This window comes from Monodon monoceros, unplaced genomic scaffold (assembly GCF_005190385.1).
Source record: "Monodon monoceros isolate NGI ecotype Baffin Bay Population unplaced genomic scaffold, NGI_Narwhal_1 Super_Scaffold_15, whole genome shotgun sequence".
NCBI lineage: Eukaryota > Metazoa > Chordata > Mammalia > Artiodactyla > Monodontidae > Monodon > Monodon monoceros.
The window spans coordinates 13,486,404-13,507,319 of NW_021703771.1; the positions used below are offsets into that span (position 1 = coordinate 13,486,404).

A 20,916-nucleotide genomic window follows, 5' to 3' on the forward strand; every position below is an offset into this window, starting at 1 on the left:
CCCCACGCCCGCGAGCGGCGAGCGCCGGCCCGGCCCGCGCCGCGCGCCGCCGTACCTGAGCCGCCTGCTGACAGGGTCCATCTTCCAGGAACCGGGCGATGAGGAAGTAGAGCTCTGCGCGGGAGAGAGGGACGGGGAGACACACAGGCTGAGCGGCCGGGCGGCGGGGGGCGGGGGACCGCGGGCGGAATCGCCCGGTGCCAGCGGCCCCGGCAGCCCCCCGACTTACCCGATCGCAGCTCCGAGAGGCCTTTCCTCTCACAAGACATGTTTATGGGTCACTTCGGGGCCGCCGGCGGGACACCCCGCCGCCGAGTGGAAGCGGGGATGGTGCCGCCGCCTGCCCTATAGCTGTCACTGTGTGTTCACGAGCCGAGCCTCGGCTCCACCATTCAAGCAACGGCGGCGGAGGCGGAGGAGGAGGAGGAGGAAACAACAACTCTCAGGCAGCGGCTACAGGCGCCGCCGCCGCCTCCGCCGCGGATCCCTCCGCCGCAGAAAGGAGTCCGCCGCCTTCGCGGCCCCGGGCTCGGCCTGTCCTCGGCCCGCGCCCGCGCCCCCGCCCCCGCCCCCGGCGCAGAAAAAGGAGTGCCTCCGACCCCGCGGCCCCGGCGCCCCCGCAGCCGGCGCGGCGAGACCCCCGCCCGCGGCTCTCCGACCGAAGGTGCGATTTATTTATTTATTTCCAGTCGAAGATGTCGGAGCCGGAGCCGCCGGTTGGCTGGAAGGCGCTTTCTCTGTGGAGGCCGACCTCGGGAGGGAGGGGGCCGGGGACGGCTCCGCGGAGGGATCTGACGCACACGGAGCCGCAGCACAGGCTCTATTCAGCGGCGCTGGCTGGGGCTGAGATGGAAGTTAGTTTCTATGTAGCAGAAATAGGAAACAAATGAAGCAAAACTGCCCAAAGAGGGGAAATGCCCCGAGGATGGGTCTCACTCTCACGCGCGCGCACAGACACACACGCAGACAGCACTCTCACGCTGGGCAAACTCGGGATCGCGCTACCCTGCCCGAGTTGAATGATAGTGTTTGGTTTCTCTCTTGCCATGTGCATGTGTATAAATGCTGCGGATTGGCATCTGTGTAAGTCTTGTCCTGCGTTATTTCTGCAGCCTATGCAAAATGTTGTGTAATTTATTGGAGGGCTGTATATTGCAATAGAGGTTCAGGCGCTTTTTGTTGAGCACTTGCGTTTGCAAGCCCGTTATTTGCTGAAGCCACCTCTTCGTGTCTTTTATTACTGCCATTGCCTTAAGCGTACATTTTAAAAATGTTTTTCATTGTTATATGGGCAAAGCGAACTCCTGATCTGTACTTCAGATACTCTTTTTCCTCGTTACAAAAAGGCTAGTAATAGCTAATTAGGGATTTGGGATTAAAGAACCTTAAAGCTTTTCTAAGTGTTTACAAGAAGGAATAATGTAAACCTGAGCGAAAGGAAAGAACGTTAATATTTATCTCTAACTGATCTAGAGGTAATATACTGACAGATCAATAATGTACCGAAGGATAACGAAAGAGTATAGTACGCTTTTAGCCAAGGTGATTGGTGATTAAATAATTTAAATTATCTGTGTATATTGCAGTTGACTTCGTCATGCTAATTAATGGCTTCTAATTTGAGGTGTAAACCATTCCTGTTTACAGTTGATCACGGGAAGACTTCTTGGAGACTGACGAAAAGAGAAAAAAATTAATCTTTCATAAATTAGTATGTAATTACCGGTTTTATATGCTAAATCATACATCTGTCTTTTGCTGATGAGGATAAGGGCCTTGTTTTTTAAAAAACGAATATGGGTGAAATTAATGGAAACAATGGAAAAAGCCATTTGTTAGGAAACAAGGACACCAAGTGATATTTATCTCCAGAGGATTTAAGCACTTTTCAAAAAGACTTGAGAGTTGATTTTTTTTTTTAAGGATTGCATTTTAAAGGGAACTAGGATAGTCGTTCTTTTGTTAACATTTAACAAAAGAGTCTCGTTAAAAAATTTAGATAATAAACTGCATTTTATGGACCTGGTCTAAAAAGGTTAGTTATGGGGAAAGGACCAACAAGCTGCATTGTGGTTTTCTAGATTGCTTCCTCAACCCTTGTACCCTCCTAGCTCCTTACATTCCTAGTGGGAAATACTTGCTGCAACTGCCTTGGGCTGCATTGCAAGACTGCACCGGTGTGATGCCTTGTACTGAAACAGCCAGAAATCACCGTACATGTGAGAAAGGAAAAAAACACCTAAACCTATTTGGAGTAATAGGATGTAAAAATTGCCTTTTATAACAATCTTAACCAAATTTTTTAAAAAAGGGAAGTTACCATGACTTGTCCTATTGCTGTAGGGTTATCAGAGTCATTGTTATTTATTGAAATGGCTATCCTTCAAGTACTAAAAATATTTGCATTTTTAAAGACATTAGTTCTATTGTAACTATGATAGGTAAAGTAGCTTGCTTCTAGATGGTTAGGTTTGAAAAGATGGACATTTAATATGCCTTTTTGCAATTCTGTTTATTTCCGTGACACATGCTTTCTATTTTATCTTAACTTTTAAAAAAGTATCATATTCTTCAAATAATTGTGATTTTTTTACATTACGATGTTCTTCAAATAAACAGATTTTTTAGGAACTAAACATTATAGTTAGAATTTTGTGATTTTTAAAATGTTTGCATTAGTCTGATTCTTACTAATAGATGTTTATCCTTGCTAAGGAAAAGAAACCAAATTATGACATGGAATATAATATTACTCTGGGTAAAGTTTTCTATATATATCTTGTGAGTAGTATGGAAATATGGAAAGCTAGTATGAATATCTCATGTAAGCTTTTCATTTAGAAGCTTTTCCTAAGTATGCTACTAGTACTTAGCTCCTAAAAAATTTTTACGGAAAAATTTCCTTCTAAATTTTCTGAATATGATGTTCCTGTCATTTTGACTAACCTTTGACAATGTTTATAGTTTCTTTTTCAAAGACCTAATTTGAAGATAGTTGTGAGCCTGCCTTTGAACTAATTTATAGCTATCAGTCTGTAATAAGAAAATATAGGTTACCTGCTAAAAATTAAAACTTCTTTTCAGCCAAATAAATTATTTGTTTTTAACAATAGATGTTAATTTGAATTCTACTTAGTTCTTCAAATGTGACAAATACTCCTTTATAACATTTTAATTTCTTTAAACATAAAACATTTCTGGAATCTGACATCATCAGTTAACTATAGGGTTTATTATGTCATGTATTGTGCATGTGTACACAAAAAGTCAGCACATATCAAATAGGAAGAAAATCTTACTTTGAAGTCCTAAATTTTAGTTCCCAGGGCAGTGGCATTGTCAGCTAACTTTTACATATAAGGATAGTTCAAATTTCATCTATATCCATTTCTATTTGTTTATTTTAACTTTTTCATGGACTTCAAAAATAAAATGTCAATTTTAAAAGATTTTCATACCTTTTTTTTTTATAAGAAGGCTAAAAAAAATAGTAAAAGTTTGGAAAGCCAACAACTACTGTTTTTATATAATACAGTGTCTAGGAGATTACAAACTTCGTGAAATGTAAAAGCTCCTGGGAAATTCATTGCTTCATTGCTTTACTTGGCAACACATGAAACAAGATAAACATTTAACAGAAAGTCTGTCTTGATTGTGATAAGTTACTATTCTAATGAAATAATCAAATGCTACCATTCAAGTTCTTTCTGGAACAAGATGGGATAGTTTATAAGTAAAAAGATTCAACCACATTTATGAAATTTAGTTTGCTCCCACTAGTATGGTGAACTCAAAAAAACTTTACAATTACAGCTTTTAAGATTATATATTAAATCTTTTGTGTGTGTGATATTATGCTTTTTTTTAATAGCAAAAGCTTTGTCCTATAAAGTGTAGAAATGGAAAAGTAGAAAACACTCTTCTTCAAAAACCACATTCTTTTTCGGTCCTCATCTGCCCTAACAACAAAATACAATTGTCAAAAGAGTGTTGTTTCACACACCACTTTCCTCCTTCTGGATTGCTCCCCAATATTGGTTTTGTCCATGTTGGTCTGACTTTCTCCCTCTCAACACACATATTCTTCTTCCTTCACAAAGCTTGAATATATATCAGATTTGAACCATGTAAGTAGATATACTATTTGGCTGCTACAGAAAGAATAGAGAGAACCAACTTCAGTAAGCCAACTCATTATTTAACACTTTGTATGGTCTCCCTTATATCTCACTGAGAAACCTTTTAATCTGTAACAAATATTAGCTGGTTATCAACAATCATATAATCCCTTACTTATTTAAATGTTATTAGTAATTTACCACTCAACTTTTTTTCCTCCAAATTAAATTATTCTAGTAGCTTAGTTTTTAAATGTCTTAGTTTGCATGGTAAGGAGAAATACATGTCTTCGTTGAAAAAAAAACATGTATATATACACACACACATACACACACATCACTTCATGAGTTCACAGTACGGCTACAAAGATTAAAGGAGAAAAACAATTTTAGAACACATTCCCCCAAGATTTGGAGCAACACGGTGGATGAAGTAGAAAGAGCTGTTCCGGATGGCAGGAAACTTAAAGGAGAAGTCTGTAGGCATGTTCTATTATATGATGATGTCTAATGGATTGAGAGTGGGCTTTATCGAACAGGGAACAGTGGAAGAAGTGAAGGTAGACTCAGGAGAAGGGATGCAGAGACTTGAAAAGTTGCTAGTGGTGGTGTATTAAATAAAGCATATATGATCAATGCGATTCTAAGATGGAATTTGAGGACAGAAAGTGTAGCCGCTTGCATTCATATGTACCTGAATTCATAAACTTTGAGAACCCCCAAGAAGAAAAATTATTTTATTCATGGAAAGGGAGAGGTTTGTCTGTCGAGTTAGTGAGGAACTTCTACATAATCAGAATCAAGGACACCAAAGCAGACACTGTTGGTGAAGAAAGAATGGTTGTTTAAAAGAATAAGATCTGACCACCAGAGTGCCCACAGGCTGCCTTGAGATTCAAATATGAGAATAAGACGTACAAAAAGTAAGATCCAACTCAAAATTGAGAATGAAGCCAATTTAGATTTAAGCTGACTTTGTAATCAAAAATGGTGTTTCCATTTTCTAAATTCCTATAGAAAGGCATGTCTCATTATACCACCTTATTTGTAAATTGCCTTCATTTATATATATATATATACGTATACGTATATATGTATATATACACACATACTTGGCAAAGATCCCCTTGACTCATGCATCTGTTGCTTTATTTCCTTCAATGGATATAATCATACCTATTTGTTGAAATGGTGATTAGCTAACTAGCCCAAAGAATGAGTTCTGTTACACATTTATAAAATTTAAAATAATATTGATACCAAGTAGATCTTTCAAATGAGATGTGTGTGTTAAAAATTTAAGAGAAAAAAGAGAACCTTTGAATATGATTTTGAGATTACACCTACAAATTCCATTGCATTCAAAGTTTTCATGCTTACATTTGAACACGTACAAATAAAGGTGCATATTAAGTGGTTATAGTGGAATTTTTCATGCTTATCCAAACTTCCAACTGACAGTGATTTATAGAAAAACTAATATAGCCTTTAAATGGAATCTCCTGGTAAGAACATATGTATTATTTCCTCTCAACAGTTATTAGAAGTGTTGTCACTGAATATCATTAGGAAACATCTTTCTTAAGAATATTGAGTAAGTGGTATCATATGAGAACGAAGAAATATGTTGCTTTTTGTCTTACCATCCTCACCTCTCTGGTTTGCACATGTTACACTTTATACTTGTTTTGTCATTCATTGTTTTGGGGTTTGGGGTAAGTGTATGTATAAGAGTTTCACCTTTCCCTGCTTCCTCACCTTTTCAGTTTTTTCAGCGTCTCTATAACATTTTCCTTCTCTTCCATCATTGAAACTTTCGTTCTAATGGTAAACCAAATATAGGAATTAAGATATATAATTAATTTGGATATATCCTAAAAGCTCTAAAAATATGAAGATGAATCTATTCTTCGTTTCTTATAGTTGAAACTTGCACACTAAAATCTTCCACCTCTCTTATTTTCAGCCTCCTGGTTATTTTACAAAAGACTAGAGAAACAATTTACACACCTGGTATGAAAAGGAGGGAAGAAAAAGCCTTTCTTTACTTTTTCATAAGGAAAGAAACGAAGTGCCAAGCAGTAAGCATTTTCTGTTTGTGAAGTATATATACAATTTTGTGTCACAAAATTTTTCCTATTTCAGTATTTTTTGCCAAAGTCAAGGTAAGTGTGGCCTCTTTAGACATTAGATTTTCTGAGTTAGAGGAATTACTAATTTTTTTAGAAGTTATTTTTGAAGTAATTAATGCATCTTTCTGACTCTAGCTTGTGAAGTTTCCAGTCTAATAGTGACTGAAGAGGACTGCCATTGACTCAAAGCACTCTCTGGTGCTGCATAACTTCACCTCTTTGAAATATTTAGGTCGGAAATTCACTTCATTTTCAGAGCCAGATCCCATCATGCCCATAAAAATGTTCGAAAAAGAAATCCGGGATGAACACACAATGGCAAATTTCCATGGCACAACAACGGTAAGATATTTTTCCCTAATGCCTGTGAATATTGCATTCTTTTATTAGGATAATAATTACAAAGGTCATTTCCCCTTTCAATCAGCCAGTTTCTCATGTGGCCTCTTCTTTTTCTTTTTATTACTAAGAGAATATTTTAATAGAAATTTATTTTTTTAAATATGAAAAAGAAACAGGAGCTTCAGTCACAAGTTCCAGTGACCTGTACTACTTCTGTGAAGCCATCTTCCTGTTTCCTGGGCAAAAATTTTTGAGTTGACGTAAGGACCCAAAGTCTACCTTTAATATCTCTCCCTTGTCTCCATGTGCCATTTCTACTGCTATAGTATCCTCATTGCAGCATTCTGTACATCAGCTGAAGAATCATCATTTAAACACAGGCTTACACCTTGACCCTCATTGTGTACTTTTAGTCCAACACATGGAGATGCCCTGTTCACTAGAGGCTGACAGTAGAGATGAGAGCTAATCTGAAGCAGCTGAGACCCCCGCTGATGGCTACACCTGGAAAGCAGAGGTTTCTGTGATAGTCTGGCCAATCTCCAGATATTATCAGTTATTAAAACCTGACTTTATTTAGCAGCAATAACAATTTATTGAATGGACTACAAGAGATATGGATCAATGGCTATACATACCATTCACATTTTAACTACAAGGAATTCACATTCCTGAAATAAAAATGAACAGCACTTATAGACTGTTTTTGTGTTTTAACCTAATTGCTTTTAGTATAAAAGATTCATATTTGATGAATACTAGCAGGATTAAATTCCACTGTTATTTTTAGTAATACAAAGTAACAAAATTTTGTGAAATAATCAAGTGTGATATAGATTAATGTGAAAGCATTTTTGGAAACACCTTTTGAAATGAGTGTATGATTTCCATCTTTTTTAAAAGTTTAACTAATTTCTGACAGATTAGTTTCAGTTCTACAATATAAACTATGAAGAGATTTGAGTCAAGAAGATCTCAAGTCAAAATTAGATTGAAAATTTACAAACCTAGGGTCAAGAATTGCATTGATGCCAAAAATTTGTATAGTGCTGCAGGATACATACATATATTACCATTCTTTAAAAATTTGATTCTTTTTAACTAATATATTTATGTATCAACACATTAATGTTTGAAGTCTAGAAATCAAGTCTCCTTAACTCGGGAGAAGTTTTTAAACCTCTTTGTGGTGGAAAAATATCAAACATTCCAAAAAAGTAAAGAAAATGGCAGTATGATCCCCAGGTACCAGATTCCCAGCATTCATAATTATCCACATTTGGACAATCCTCTACTATCTATCCTCCAGCCACCCCCTTTCTTGCTTTAAAGTAAATGCCATCAATACCCCTGTAAATAATTTGGTATGTAGTCTAGAAACAAATTCTGACTAGCTTAATTCTTTCATTGATTGATTCATTCATTTATTTACCACCTCATATTTTAAACATTTGTAGAACATCTACCATATTCTAGATGCCATATTAAGCCCTGGAAATTGATTGGCTGGATATGGTCATTTGGGACCATTTCTAAGAAGTTCTCTTATAACTGGAAATGTATGCTGTTGAGAAATCAGATCATACCACTCAACTACTTAAACCCCACCCAATGATGTATCATGAACTCCTGGACAACCCTTAACATGACATGTGTGATCTCTCATAATCTAACCCCCTCAACCTGTCCACACTCACCTTTACCCACTGGACCAGGAATACTCTAAACTCCTGTATGAAAATATTTTCCCCGATATGCCTTTCTTTCATTTTCTTGTACATGCTGGGCCCTCTTTCTGGAATCTTGATCTCAAAATCAGACCAATTGTGACGCAGTTTTCAAGACACCCCCAATCATCACTTCTTTGAGTAACCCTGTATACCTCTCCTCCAAGAAAACAAACCTCTAGGTGTTCATCCTCTATTGTAGCACAGAACGTCTTCTGTGTGTCGCTATCGTAGCACAGCTTTCAGGTATATCATAGTTTTATGTTGCTCTGACTAGACTAAGAATTTTTAGGACAGGCTCTGAATTTTGGATTTCTGTATCCCCATTATATGCAACAATCAGAATATACAACAGGTACTTAATAAATTCAGTGGTTTTTTTCTTGGAATGTATTTATCAGATAAACAAACTATGGTCTTTTCTGGAGGTATATTAAGATGGATCCCAACAATGACCCCAGTTCACCATGACTTCACAGGGCTAGCAGAGGCCCATGGAACCACTGATAGTTTTCCCACTGAAAGGAAGCAAACAAAATAGGTGCTGTATTTAAAGAAACACCAGAATATCATGTGATATTTGGATATCAGCTCTGCCCTTTCAGAATGTTTAGTACAGTATTACTTGAATGTAAAATGAAGGGATAAAATGGTCACTAAAAGAAGGTCACACAATATGAAAATAATGACAAAAAGAAAACGAAAGCCTAACCTAACGTGAATGACTTTAGGTCATTCCCCTCCTTGCCACTTAACTTTAACTTGTCTTTTTTAGTACATTTTTCTTACGTATCTTTTGTCTCCATCTTATATCTTGTGCCCTAAAGAATCAGATGGAAAACAAACATACATGTAAATAAGATATCAAATAAATGGAATAGTGCATCAGCAGGGCCCCTATAGCAAATGGAAAAGAGGGTCTGTGTTACTACATCCATAATTATGGCAATGCCGCGTGTAGGATCACTAAATTTTAGAGCTGGAGGGGTCCTAGAGATTATCTAGTCCAAATACCTTTTCAAAGATTAAATGATTTATCCAAACTCACACCCTCCTTTTCAAATTTCAGTCAGCCTTGCAATCTTTCTGAGGTTATTGGTGAAGGGTAGGATAACTGAATAGCGAAAAGAGAATAATTTAGCATGGAGGAGTCAACATGAGTTCTGCACTAGAAATGATGTTTGTTGGTTTTACTAGAGTTGTTTGAGGGGATAAATAAGCGTGACTAAGGAGATTTAAAGAGAAAATTTATATTTAAACTTTCAAAAAGCCTTGTGACAAGTTCCTATATCAGACTATTTAAACAACCCCCATAAGAAATTGGCTTGGAGAGAAATAAGGAGAAATTTGAGAGTTAATATCATTGATAAAGAGTCAAGTCCTATTTCTGGCTTTTACTGAGTGTTGTTGGCAAATTATTTTGCCTCACTTATCATCATTTTTCCACATATAATATAAGAAAAGTGATTTCACTTAACTCACTGAGCTACTGTGAGGATTGAATGAGATAATAATACTGTTTATAACAAAAGCTAACATATATTAAGTACAATTTCTTAAGTAATAACAAATTTTATTTCACTTAGCCCTCACAAGGAAAATACCGTTGTTATCTTATCACTTTAAAGATGAGAGAACTGAGGCACAGAGTAAAGAAGTAACTTGTCCTGAGTCCTGAAGCTAATTATTGGTAAAGCCAGGAATTGAACCCAGGAAGGCTGGTTCTAGAGCGCTTACTCTTAGCCAGTCTCCTGCCTCTTGTGCTATTAGTATGCACAAATCCCTTTTCATGCACAGCCTAGGTAACGTAATAAGGGCTTAGTAAGTTTAGTTATTACTATTTTTATACTTTATCAGATGGAAGAAGACAAAGGAGGCCTAATATTGACTGAAGACCTACTTCAAGTGTAATGCATTCTCTTTACAGCCAGCCTGGGAGGCCATAGATGCCCATAGAGGTATCATGGTTCAACCAGTCAGAACTGGGATTCGGGGGGACATTGGTCTTGTTCCAAAGCCCATGTTCTTTTTACTACATTCCAGCCTGTACTGTTATTTGTTATTCCTCTTGTACCAAAAACACACTTAAGTGTATGGGTAGGTATGTACCCAAGATGTAAGGCACATATACACATAAAATCAATGTTTTATTTGACTTATATGTGAGTAAATTTTAGTAAGGAAGAAATAAAGAGTAGCAAAGGAAGAATTTAGTAAGTTTCTGAAGAGCAGACCTAATGGCTGCTGTCCCCAGAGTCAACACTGGAGCTAGTCAAGTTTTATTTTTAGAGCATGATGGGGCATACAAATACACATAAAAATTGATTAATTTTCAGTTGATAGTAAGCTTTTATGGGGAGAAAAGGGCCAAGCCAATGATATCAAATGGCAGGATCCTAAAATGGACTGCTAGACAGGGGATCTATTGTCATTTTAGGTTATTCCCTGTAAAACATTGTCCAAAAGAGCTTTTGTACCAAACACTCATGCAAAGTGCTGCAAGGAAGAGTATCAGAAAGCATTATCCATGGTACTACATGTCGGCATTAGAAATATTGTGTAGTTCTAGTCGCCATACCTCAAGGAAGACATAAGGCCATAAGGTTAGAAACCATCTAAAGAAAGATAATTAAAATGACATAAAGATACAGAAAATTTGCTGCGAGAAAATCGACTAAAAATATTAATACCTTTGAAAACTGAAAAGGGATATAATATAATAAAGTCAGGATGAAAATGAGTAGTATGAACACAAACTTATTCAACAATTCTAGAATTCCAGAACCAGCAAGTACCTTGTTGCTGTTGTTAACCCCTGAATTCTTCAGAATGAATCTCCCAAGTGAAAGGGAATCTCCTGCAGGATCACATGTATTAATCAGACTTAGGAAATTTAACATTAGTACTATAATATAGCATAATACACACACATATCCAGATTTCTCCAATTGTCCCAATAATCTTCTTTATAGCTTGCCCGTCTTCCCTCCCTGCCTCCCTTTCTTCCTTCCTCTTTTTTTTTTTTTGATCTAGAGTCCAATCAGATATCTCACATTGCATTTATGTAATGTAACTCTCAACTCTCCTCTAATCTGGAACAGTCACTAACGCCATTACCCCCAACCCCTGGCAACCACTGATCTTTTTACTGCCTCCATAGTTTTGACTGTCCTAGACTGTCATATAGTCAGAAGCATACAGTATGTAGCTTTTATAGGTTGGCTTCTTTCACTTAGTAAATATGTACTTAAGGTTCCTGCATGTCTTTTTGTGGCTTGATATTTCATTTTTTAAAAACACTGAATAATAGTCTATTAACTGGATGTACCACAATTTATTTATCTATTCACCTACTGAAGGAGATCTTGGTTGCTTCCAAGTTTTGACAATTATGAATAAAGCTGCTACAAACATCTGTGTGCCTACTTTTGTGTGGAAATAGGTTTTCAAATTTTTTGATTAATTTTGAGTGCAATGACAGGATCATATAATAAGAGTATATTTAGTTTTGTAAGACACCTTCAAACTGTCTTCCAAAGTGGCTGTACCATTTTGCATTCTCAGTATCAATGAATGAGAGTTCCTGTTTCCCCACATCCTCACCAGCATTTGGCGTTCTTAGTGTTCTGGATTTTGGCCATGCTAATAGATTTATAGTGGTATCTCATTGTTGTTCTAATTTTCATCGACTTGATGACTTATAATGTTGAGCATTTTTTCATATGCTTATCTGTCATCTATATATCTTCTTTGGCGAGGTGTCCATTAAGGTCTTTGGCCCTTTAATTGGGTTGTGTGTTTTTTTTATTGAGTTTTAAGAGTTCTTTGTATATTTTGGGTAACAATCCTTTATCAGATTGTGTTTTGTAAATATTTTCTCCCAGCCCATGGCTTGTCTTTTCATTCTTTTAACATTGTCTTCCATGGAGCAAACACGTTGTAATTGTAAAGAAGTCCAGCTTATCAATTATTTCTTTCATGAATCGTGCCTTTGGTATTGTATCTAAGAAGTCATCTCCATACTCAAGGTTATCTAGACTTCCTCCTACGTTATCTTCTAAGATTTTTAGGTTTTATAATTTACATTTAGGTCTATGATCCATTTTGATTAATTTAGTAAAGGATGTAAGATCTGTGTCTAGATTCAATTTTTTGCATGTGGAAGTTCAGTTGTTCCAGCAACATTTGTTGAAAAGACTATCTTTGCTCCACTGGATTGCTTTTGCTCCTTTGTCAAAGATCAGTTGACTATGTTTGTGAGGGCTGTGTAGGGGAAGGGTGGTTCTGAGCTCTCCATTCTGTTCCATCCATCTATTTGTCTATTCTTTCACCAATACCATACTGTTTTAATTACTGTTGCTTGTAAGTATTGAAGGTGGGTAGTGTCAATTTCTTGGCCTTCATTATTGTGTTGGCTATTCTGGGTCTTTTGCCTCTTTGTATAAACTTTAGAATCAGTTTGTCAATATTCACAAATAACTGTTGGGATTTCAACTGGGATTGCATTGAATTTATAGATCAAGTTGGGAAGGACAGACAGCTTGACAATATTGAGTCTTTCTGTCCATAAACATGGAATGTCTCTCCATTTCCTTAGTTCTTTGATTTTTTTCATTAGAATTTTGTAGTTTTCCTCATTAGATCATGTACATATTTTATTAATTTATACCTACATATTTTGTGTTTTGGGGTGCTATATAAATTGTATTGTGTTTTTAATCTCAAATTCCACTTGTTCATTATTGGTACATAGGAAATAATATTTTGATAGAGATCTTTTCATCTATGTTCATTAAGGATACTGGTCTGTCGTTTTCTTACAATGTCTGGTTTTGGTAAAGGGTAATGTTGGCCTCATATTTTAAGTTAGGAAGTATTTTCTCTGCTTCTTGGAAGAGATTGCAGACCAGTGGCATAATTTCTTCCTTAAATGTTTGGTAGAGTTCACCAGTGAAGGCTGGTGTTTTCTGTTTTAGAAAGTTATTAATTATGGATTCAATTTCTTTACTAGATATAGGCCTAGTCAGATTGTCTATTTCTTGTATGAGTTTTGGCAAATTTTCTTTCAAGGAATTGGTCCATTTCATCTAGTTTGTCAAATTCATGAGCATAGAGTTACTCATAGTATTCCTCTATTATCCTTTTAATGTCTATAGGATCTATAGTGATGTCCTCTCTTTCATTTCTTATATTAGTGATTTATGTCCTATCTTTTTCAAAGAACCAGCTTTTGATTTTGTTGATTTTCTCTACTGAACTCCTGTTTTCAGTTTCCTTGATTTCTGCTCTAATTCTTATTATTTCTTTTCTTCTGCTTACTTTGGATTTAATTTGCTCTTCTTTTTCTAGTTTCCTAAGGTGAAAACTTAGGTTATTGATTTTAGCTCTTTTTTATTGTCTAATACCTGCACTCAATATCATAAATTTCCTTCTAAGCACTACTTCCACTGCGTCTCACAATTTTTAAGTTATGTGTTTCATTTTCCTTTAGTTCAAAATATTTTAAAATTTCTCCTGAGATTTCTTCTTTGACTCCTATGTTATTTATGTTGTTTAATCTTCACATATTTTGGGAATTTCCAGTTATATTTCAGTTATTGATTTCTAGTTTAATTTCATTGTGGTCTGAGAGCAGACATTGTTTGATTTCTATTGTTTTAAATTAGGGTATGTTTTATGGCTCATAATATGAACTCTTTTGGTGAATGTTCCATGTGAGCTTGAGAAGAATGTGTAGTGTGCTGTTGTTGGATGAAGCAGTATATAGGTGTCAGTTATACACAGTTGATTTTTGGTGTTGTTGAGTTCAACTATATCCTTCTGATTTTCTGCCTGCTGATATGTCCACTTCTGATAGAGGGCTGTTCAAATCTCCAACTGTGATAGTGAATGGATCTATTTCTCCTTGAAGTTCTGTCAATTTTGCCTCATGTATTAATACTTTGACACTATGCTGTTAGGTAAATACACATTAAGGATTTTGTTTTTTGAGAATTGACTCCTTTATCATCACGTAATGCCCATCTTTATCTCTGATAACTTTCCATGCTTTGAAGTCTGCTCTGAAATTAATGCAGCTGCTCCTATTTTCTTTTTTTAAATTTATTTATTTATTTATTTATTTATTTTTGGCTGTGTTGGGCTCTAGGCACGTGGGCTTCAGTAATTATGGCATGTGGGCTCAGTAGTTGTGGCTCACGGGCTCTAGAGCGAAGGCTCAGTAGTTGTGGTGCACGGGCTTAGTTGCTCCGCAGCATGTGGGATCTTCCTAGACCAGGGCTCGAACCTGTGTCCTCTGCATTGGCAGGTAGATTCTTAACCACTGCGCCACTAGGGAAGTCCCTTCTATTTTCTTTTGATTAGCGTTAGCATGGTATAGTTTTCTCCATCCATTTACTTTTAATCTATGTGTATCTTTATATTGAAAGTGGGTTTCTTGTGTACAATATATAGTTAGGTCTTATTTCTTGATCTACTCTATCTCTGTCTTTTAATTGGTGCATTTAGACCATTGATATTCAAAGTGATTGTTGATATAGTTGGATTAATGTCTACCATATTTGTTGTTGTCTTCTATTTGTTGCCCTTGTTCTTTGTTCCTATTTTTTTCTTCCACTCTTTTTCTGCCTTTTGTGGTTCTAACTGAACATTTTATATGATTCCATTTTCTCTCCTTTCTTTATGCATATCAATTATACATCTTTTTAATTTTTTTTAGTGGTTGCCCTGAAGTTTGAAATATACATTTTCAACTAATCCAAATCCAAATAACTACACTACTTCATGGGTAGTGTGAATACCTTTTAATAACAAAATAATCCTAATAATCCTAATTCCTCCCTCTTGTCCCTTGTATCATTACTAACATTCATTTCACTCATATATTAGCATAAAAAAAGGCAGGTCTACTGGCAACAAATATCCTCAATATCAGTTTACCTGAGAAAGTTTTTATTTCTCCTTCACTTTTGAAAGACAATTTCACAGGGTACAGAACTCTGGGTTGATGGGTTTTTTCTCTTTATACTTTAAATATTGTACTATACTCTGTTCTTGCTTGGTTTCTGAGGAGAGGTCAGATGTAATTATAATCCCTTTTCCTTTATAGGTAAGGTTTTTTTTCCCTCTGATTTCTTGTGGCATCTTTCCTTTAACTTCGATTGCTGTAGTTTCAAAATGATATGCCTAACTTTTGTTTTGGTTTTTTTTTTTAATTGTTTCAGTTGCTCCACATTCTCAACGAAACTTGGTATGGTCATTATTTTTCATTTTAACCTTTTGAATAGGCACAGAGTGGTATCTTATAGTCTTAATTTGCATTTCCCTAAAGACTAATGACATTGAGCATCATTCATGTATTTATTTTCTATCCTTATATCTTTTTTGCTGGAGGGTCTATTGAAATCTTTCAGCCATTTAAAAAATTGTGTTATTTGTTTTCTTATTAATGAGACCTGGGAGGTGTTTTTCTAAATATCTGGATATAAATTTTTATGAGATATATGTAATGATTACTTGCAAATATTTTTTCCCAATCTGTGGCTCGTCTCTTCATTCTCTTAACAGTGTCTTCTGAAGAGCAATTTTGAATTTTGATGAAGCTCAATTTTTTCTTTCATGGACCATGCTTTTGGAATCATATCTATAAAACCTTTGCCTAACTCAAGATTTTCTAGTCTGTTTTTTTTAGAAGTTCTATAGTTTTAGATTTTATTAAGTACTCTGATCCATTTTGAATTAATTTTTGTATATGATGTGAGATGCTGATCAAATTTACTTTTTGCACATGCATATCCAAATTTTCTATTATCATTTGTTGAAAAGATAATCCTTTCTCCACTGAATTGCCTTTGCTTCGTCAAAATTTTCTTCAATTTTTAATTTTTCATTGCTAGCATACAGAAAAACAATTGAATTTTGTATAATGATCTTGTATGCTTCAAACTCACTAAGCTCTAGTAGTTCTAAAACATTTAATGTGATTCCATAAAATTTTCCTGATAGGAAAGTCATGTTGCCTATGAATTAAGGCAGTTTTACTTTATTTTTAAACTCCATACGTTTTATTTCTTTTGCTTACCCTAGCCTCCAATGAAATGTTGAATAGAGATATTGAGAGCTAACATACTTGCCTTGTTGTTGACATTATGGGACAAGAATTCAGTCTTTCTCCGATAAGTCTGATGTTAGCTGTGGGCTTTTCATAAATGCCCTTTATTGGATTAAGGAAGTTTCCTTTTTTCCTAGTTTGTGGAGAGGTTTTGTTTTGTTTTTTTAAATCAGGAATGGATGTGGATTTTGTTCAATGCTTTTCTGCACCAGCTGAGATGATCATGTGGTTTTCCTTTTTAGTCTGTTAATGTGATGAATTACATTGATAGATTTTTAAATGTTAAGCCAACCTTGCATTCCTGAGGGAAAAAAAACCCACTTGGAACCCACGTTTTGCTTCAGATTACTAAAATTTTGTTGAGAATTTTTGCATCTATGTTATGAGAAATATTAGTCTGTAGTTTTCTTCCTGTAAAGTCTTGGTCTGGTTTTCATATCTGAGTATAGCTGGTCTCATAGAATAAGTTGGAAACTTTTTTTTTTTTTTACTTTTCTGAGAGAGCTTTTGTAAGATTGTTATCTTTTAAAAAATATTTGGGTAGAATTCACCAATAGAGCCATCTGGACTTGGGGTTTTCTCTATAAAAATTCCATATCTTTAATAGATAGATGACCATTAAAATGATCTATTTCTTCTTGAGTGAGCTTTGTTAGTATGTGTAGGATATCTCCGTTTATAAAGTTCTCTCCTCTGTGCCCTGCAAACTCTAGCAGCCTTGGCCTCCCTGGACTCCAGCTATGCTTTCTGAACTCAGAGAGACTACCCAGTATCCACCTGAATTCTTCCAATCTGTGCCATGATCTAGAAACTGTTTGTAGGCAATAAACTGAGACCATCTTGGTGCTCATCTCATTTGTTTCCTGTTTTTTAGAATCACTATCACTCATTCCATGATGTCCAGTTTCTTAAAAACCAATGATGCATATGTTTTATTCAGTTTTTCATTTGTTTCGGTCAGGAAAGTAAATATAGTCCCTACTATTCCATCTTGGCTGAAAGCAGAAGTCCATTCTTCAACTTTTAAAATATTTAACTCACCCAAATTTGACTAACTTATCTCTCTTACTTTATGCTAATTTTTAAGTAATATTTTAAAACTTTGACGCTGTAAAAAACGTGACTTTTCCCCAAAGGGGAAAAAAGCTTTTCACTTTTGTATTCATCTTGGTGCTTGACTTATATAATTTTCACCCATCAGTTTCATAAAAGGTGTTCAGTGTAAGCTATTGGGATCAATTTGACAGTAAGACTTTGTATGATGAGTGCATCCTCTAATTGTGAAAAAAAAAAATCTAAGCAAGAGATTTAACTGCTGTGGCTAATTCTTCTTCATCACTGCACTATTCTTTGCAGAAAAGCTTGGAAACCAGCCATACTCTTTTTTATGTCCTTTTTTTTGCCCCTAGGGTTAGTTAGTTGTTGGAATGTCATAAAGACATATTTTTTAACCATTTAAAAGAAGAAAAATATAAATTATTCTACAGTTACTTATATAAAGCATACATTTGTCTATCAAATCTACCATAAAATCAAGAGCTAAACTTTGAGCCTTAGACAAATTTGAGGTTTGACTTGTTTGGGGCTGTCAGTGACGACAGACTGTCTAATATTTAAGGCTTGTTCGTTCCTTTTGTGTACTGGTGTGCACCCCTCTGGAGTTTACTACTGGCAGACAGAGCTCCTCTTCTTTGCTGTTCGATTCTCGAGCAAGCATTTTACCTACTGGCAGGCGAGACTATCATATTATGGAAGTTATATAGACTTCAGTGGCAGAGAAAAGGCTGTGCTTACAGCAAGTTCATAGCATATGTGACATTGCAAAATAGTTTCTTAACCTGGAATCAGGTACACAGAGCTTAGGAATCTGTGAACATCCTGTAACTGTGTGCACATGTTTGTATATGTGTTCATATTTTCTGTACATGGAATCTGTAACTTATATTTGATACACAGAGAGTTTTTAAATGAGTCCTCCATGTACTTGCATAGCAGAGTAGAACGGAACAATCAGACCCGTTGTAAAAGCACAGGAGAAAGATATCCCCATAAAATTATCCTCTGAGGATAAATTAGGAATCTAGATCACTCAGGCCTCAGAGTGGGCCTCAGGCCTCACATCATTCTTTCTCACAGTAAACCATTTCTTTGCTACTTTCCTCTTTTCAGTCAAGCAACACTAGGTCTCAGGATGTAGACTAGTCATTTTAATCATTCTAGAATAATTCACTCTATCTTGATTTATATATAGGGGAAGTGTAATTATTTCTATGTCATTTCTAACAATCCAGAACCTCCAAAACAGATTATGTTCATGAGAAAGTCCATTTCCTTACTTTTTAATTATGCTTATTAAGCACCATCTTTTGATCTAAAGCTCCATTGAGTTTCATTTTTCATACCTAGGAATGTTCCTCTTGAGAAAAGAATCATTAACAATGAAGTCATACTTTAAAAATATTTTCCATCATCCGTTCACCTTTTTATTTTCCTGTCATGTCTCAGACTCAACTTATACTCAGTTCTCCCTTTGTCAGTTTCTCATTTTGGTTTCTTCAATTCAAGAATTAAGCAGTGTATATCTAAAAAGCAGTTCACCCATAACAACAGAGTCAGTAATATACCAAAATAAAATTTATTTAAAGAGGGAAGTGCTTTCTTTGATCACTGAAGCATCTTCCACATTAATATTTGAGGATGTATCTAACTTGCCAATTATCCAATATAATAAATAGAGCTATATATTCTGAGTTTTTCTACTAAGTCTCTCTCTTTCTCTGTCTTTTTTTTTTTTTTTTTTTGGTAAGAACTACATTTAAAAAAATTTTTTTAATATAATGAGTAAATATTGATTTTTAAAAAAATACCAAGTCTTTTTTTGTAAATGAAAACCCACCTTTCATATATGTTCTTTCTATAGTTATTAATTTAAATCATTATTTAAGTTTGTCCATTGTACCCATTGTGTTGGGTAAAGTATTTTTCTCCCTGGAAGGAAATGATCATTTACCTATGCAATACTGATATAAAATGTGGCAGCTGAAAAGCAGCTAAATCTAATACAAGCAGTTGTAATCTCAAAGGTAATATATGATTGTAGGAAATGCTTTGAATGTATTCTCTTAACTTATGGACTATAATAACAATGATAAAGATAATGAAGTCTGGTCATGCCTGCACGTGGCTTCCCTCGAACAATGGTGGGCAGTTGGTGGCACAGGTGGAAAAAGCGACAAGTTTTTTAAAGCAGTATCTTAGCATGATATGGAGACTATTTCAAGATCCATGCCTGTGGAAATCCAAGCCGATCAAAGGCACTGAATCTGATCTGTTAGTATCAAGCTACAATAATCCACACTGCTTTTTACTAGGGCCCTGATAAACAAAGGTATTCAATTACTTAAAAAAAAAATTAAACATCTTTACATAATGAAATTTACTTTACAAAAGGGCGTATTAACATTAACACATCAGACACATTCATAAAACAAGAATATGAAAGATCTAAGAAAGCTATGTATTCTTGACATAGACCACAGATTCTAGATAGGCTATAGAATTCAATTAAGTGAGAGATTCTAAAATAAAAAGTCTCAACACTTTTGCAACTCTGAGCTAAAGATCACTTAAATATTCTGTCAGGTCCATTGACACTGAAAGAAAAGCAAGGGTATATAAGACCCAGTGCATGGCCAGCTATATTTACTATTTGCCTTACTAATGATCACTCCATCTCAGTTATCACTAGCCTCAAAGTAAGTATACAGTTTTCTATTTTTTTTCAGAGCCAGGTCATTCAAATGTTTTGAGGCTGGAGATTAATTCTTGTTTCAATCCCAATTAATTCCAATCTCTGTGAGAGTTTAAAAAGAATTCCTAAAGTAGCAATGAAACATTTAATCATCACCAATTGTTTTCAGTAAACTTCCTGGTGAAAACCTCTCATAAAAAATTTTCCAACTTTTTCTAAAAAAGATAATTTTAAAAATATGGTAGTAGAAACTTACAAAACCTTCAAGCTTCAGTGTATATTAACTAATGATGTCCTGAAAGTTTTAGAAGATGAAGAGAATAAAATTATTTGTTAAGCAATTACAATTGGAGCTGGGGGTATTTATTTCAACGACATTTTTTTTTAGACCCATGTATTTGAAAAACAGATACTCGAGTCACAACTAGCAATCTGTTAGAAACACAGAAAAAAATACATGAATCCTTCAATTATAAGTTGCCACCTCACCCATTTTACAGTAGCTTTCAAGGGGGAAAAAAACTATATTAAATAAAAATAGTTTATTTTAACTTGCCAATAATATCATTCTTTTATCCACATATTTACATGTATATATATTTTTTCCTTCAGCAGCAAATCAGAATTTGAGAGTAAATCTTCTGCATGGCTGACATCTAAGAGGTCTGCATTGGTGACCCACTACATTTCATAGTTCGTGCTCAAACCTTTACCTCTTTAACATCTTAAGACTTGA

At 35.4% G+C, this 20,916-nt stretch overlaps 1 protein-coding gene and 1 long non-coding RNA gene across 2 annotated transcripts in view; one reads left to right on the forward strand and one right to left on the reverse strand.

Annotated features, from left to right (window-relative positions):
• The window catches only part of PHIP (pleckstrin homology domain interacting protein), a 127,568-nt gene extending 127,171 nt beyond the window's left edge, over positions 1 to 397 (reverse strand). The window contains exons 1-2 of the mRNA XM_029223975.1: positions 230 to 397; positions 26 to 114 (exon numbers count right to left, since the gene is read on the reverse strand). Coding sequence (XP_029079808.1) covers positions 26 to 114; positions 230 to 269 — 129 coding nt within the window. The 5' untranslated portion in view covers positions 270 to 397. The remainder of the gene's footprint in view (positions 1 to 25; positions 115 to 229) is intronic.
• A 5,687-nt stretch (positions 398 to 6,084) lies between these two features.
• Positions 6,085 to 20,916, forward strand: part of LOC114896097 — a 40,647-nt gene continuing 25,815 nt past the window's right edge. The window contains exons 1-2 of the long non-coding RNA XR_003793718.1: positions 6,085 to 6,283; positions 6,386 to 6,592. This is a non-coding gene — a long non-coding RNA (uncharacterized LOC114896097). The remainder of the gene's footprint in view (positions 6,284 to 6,385; positions 6,593 to 20,916) is intronic.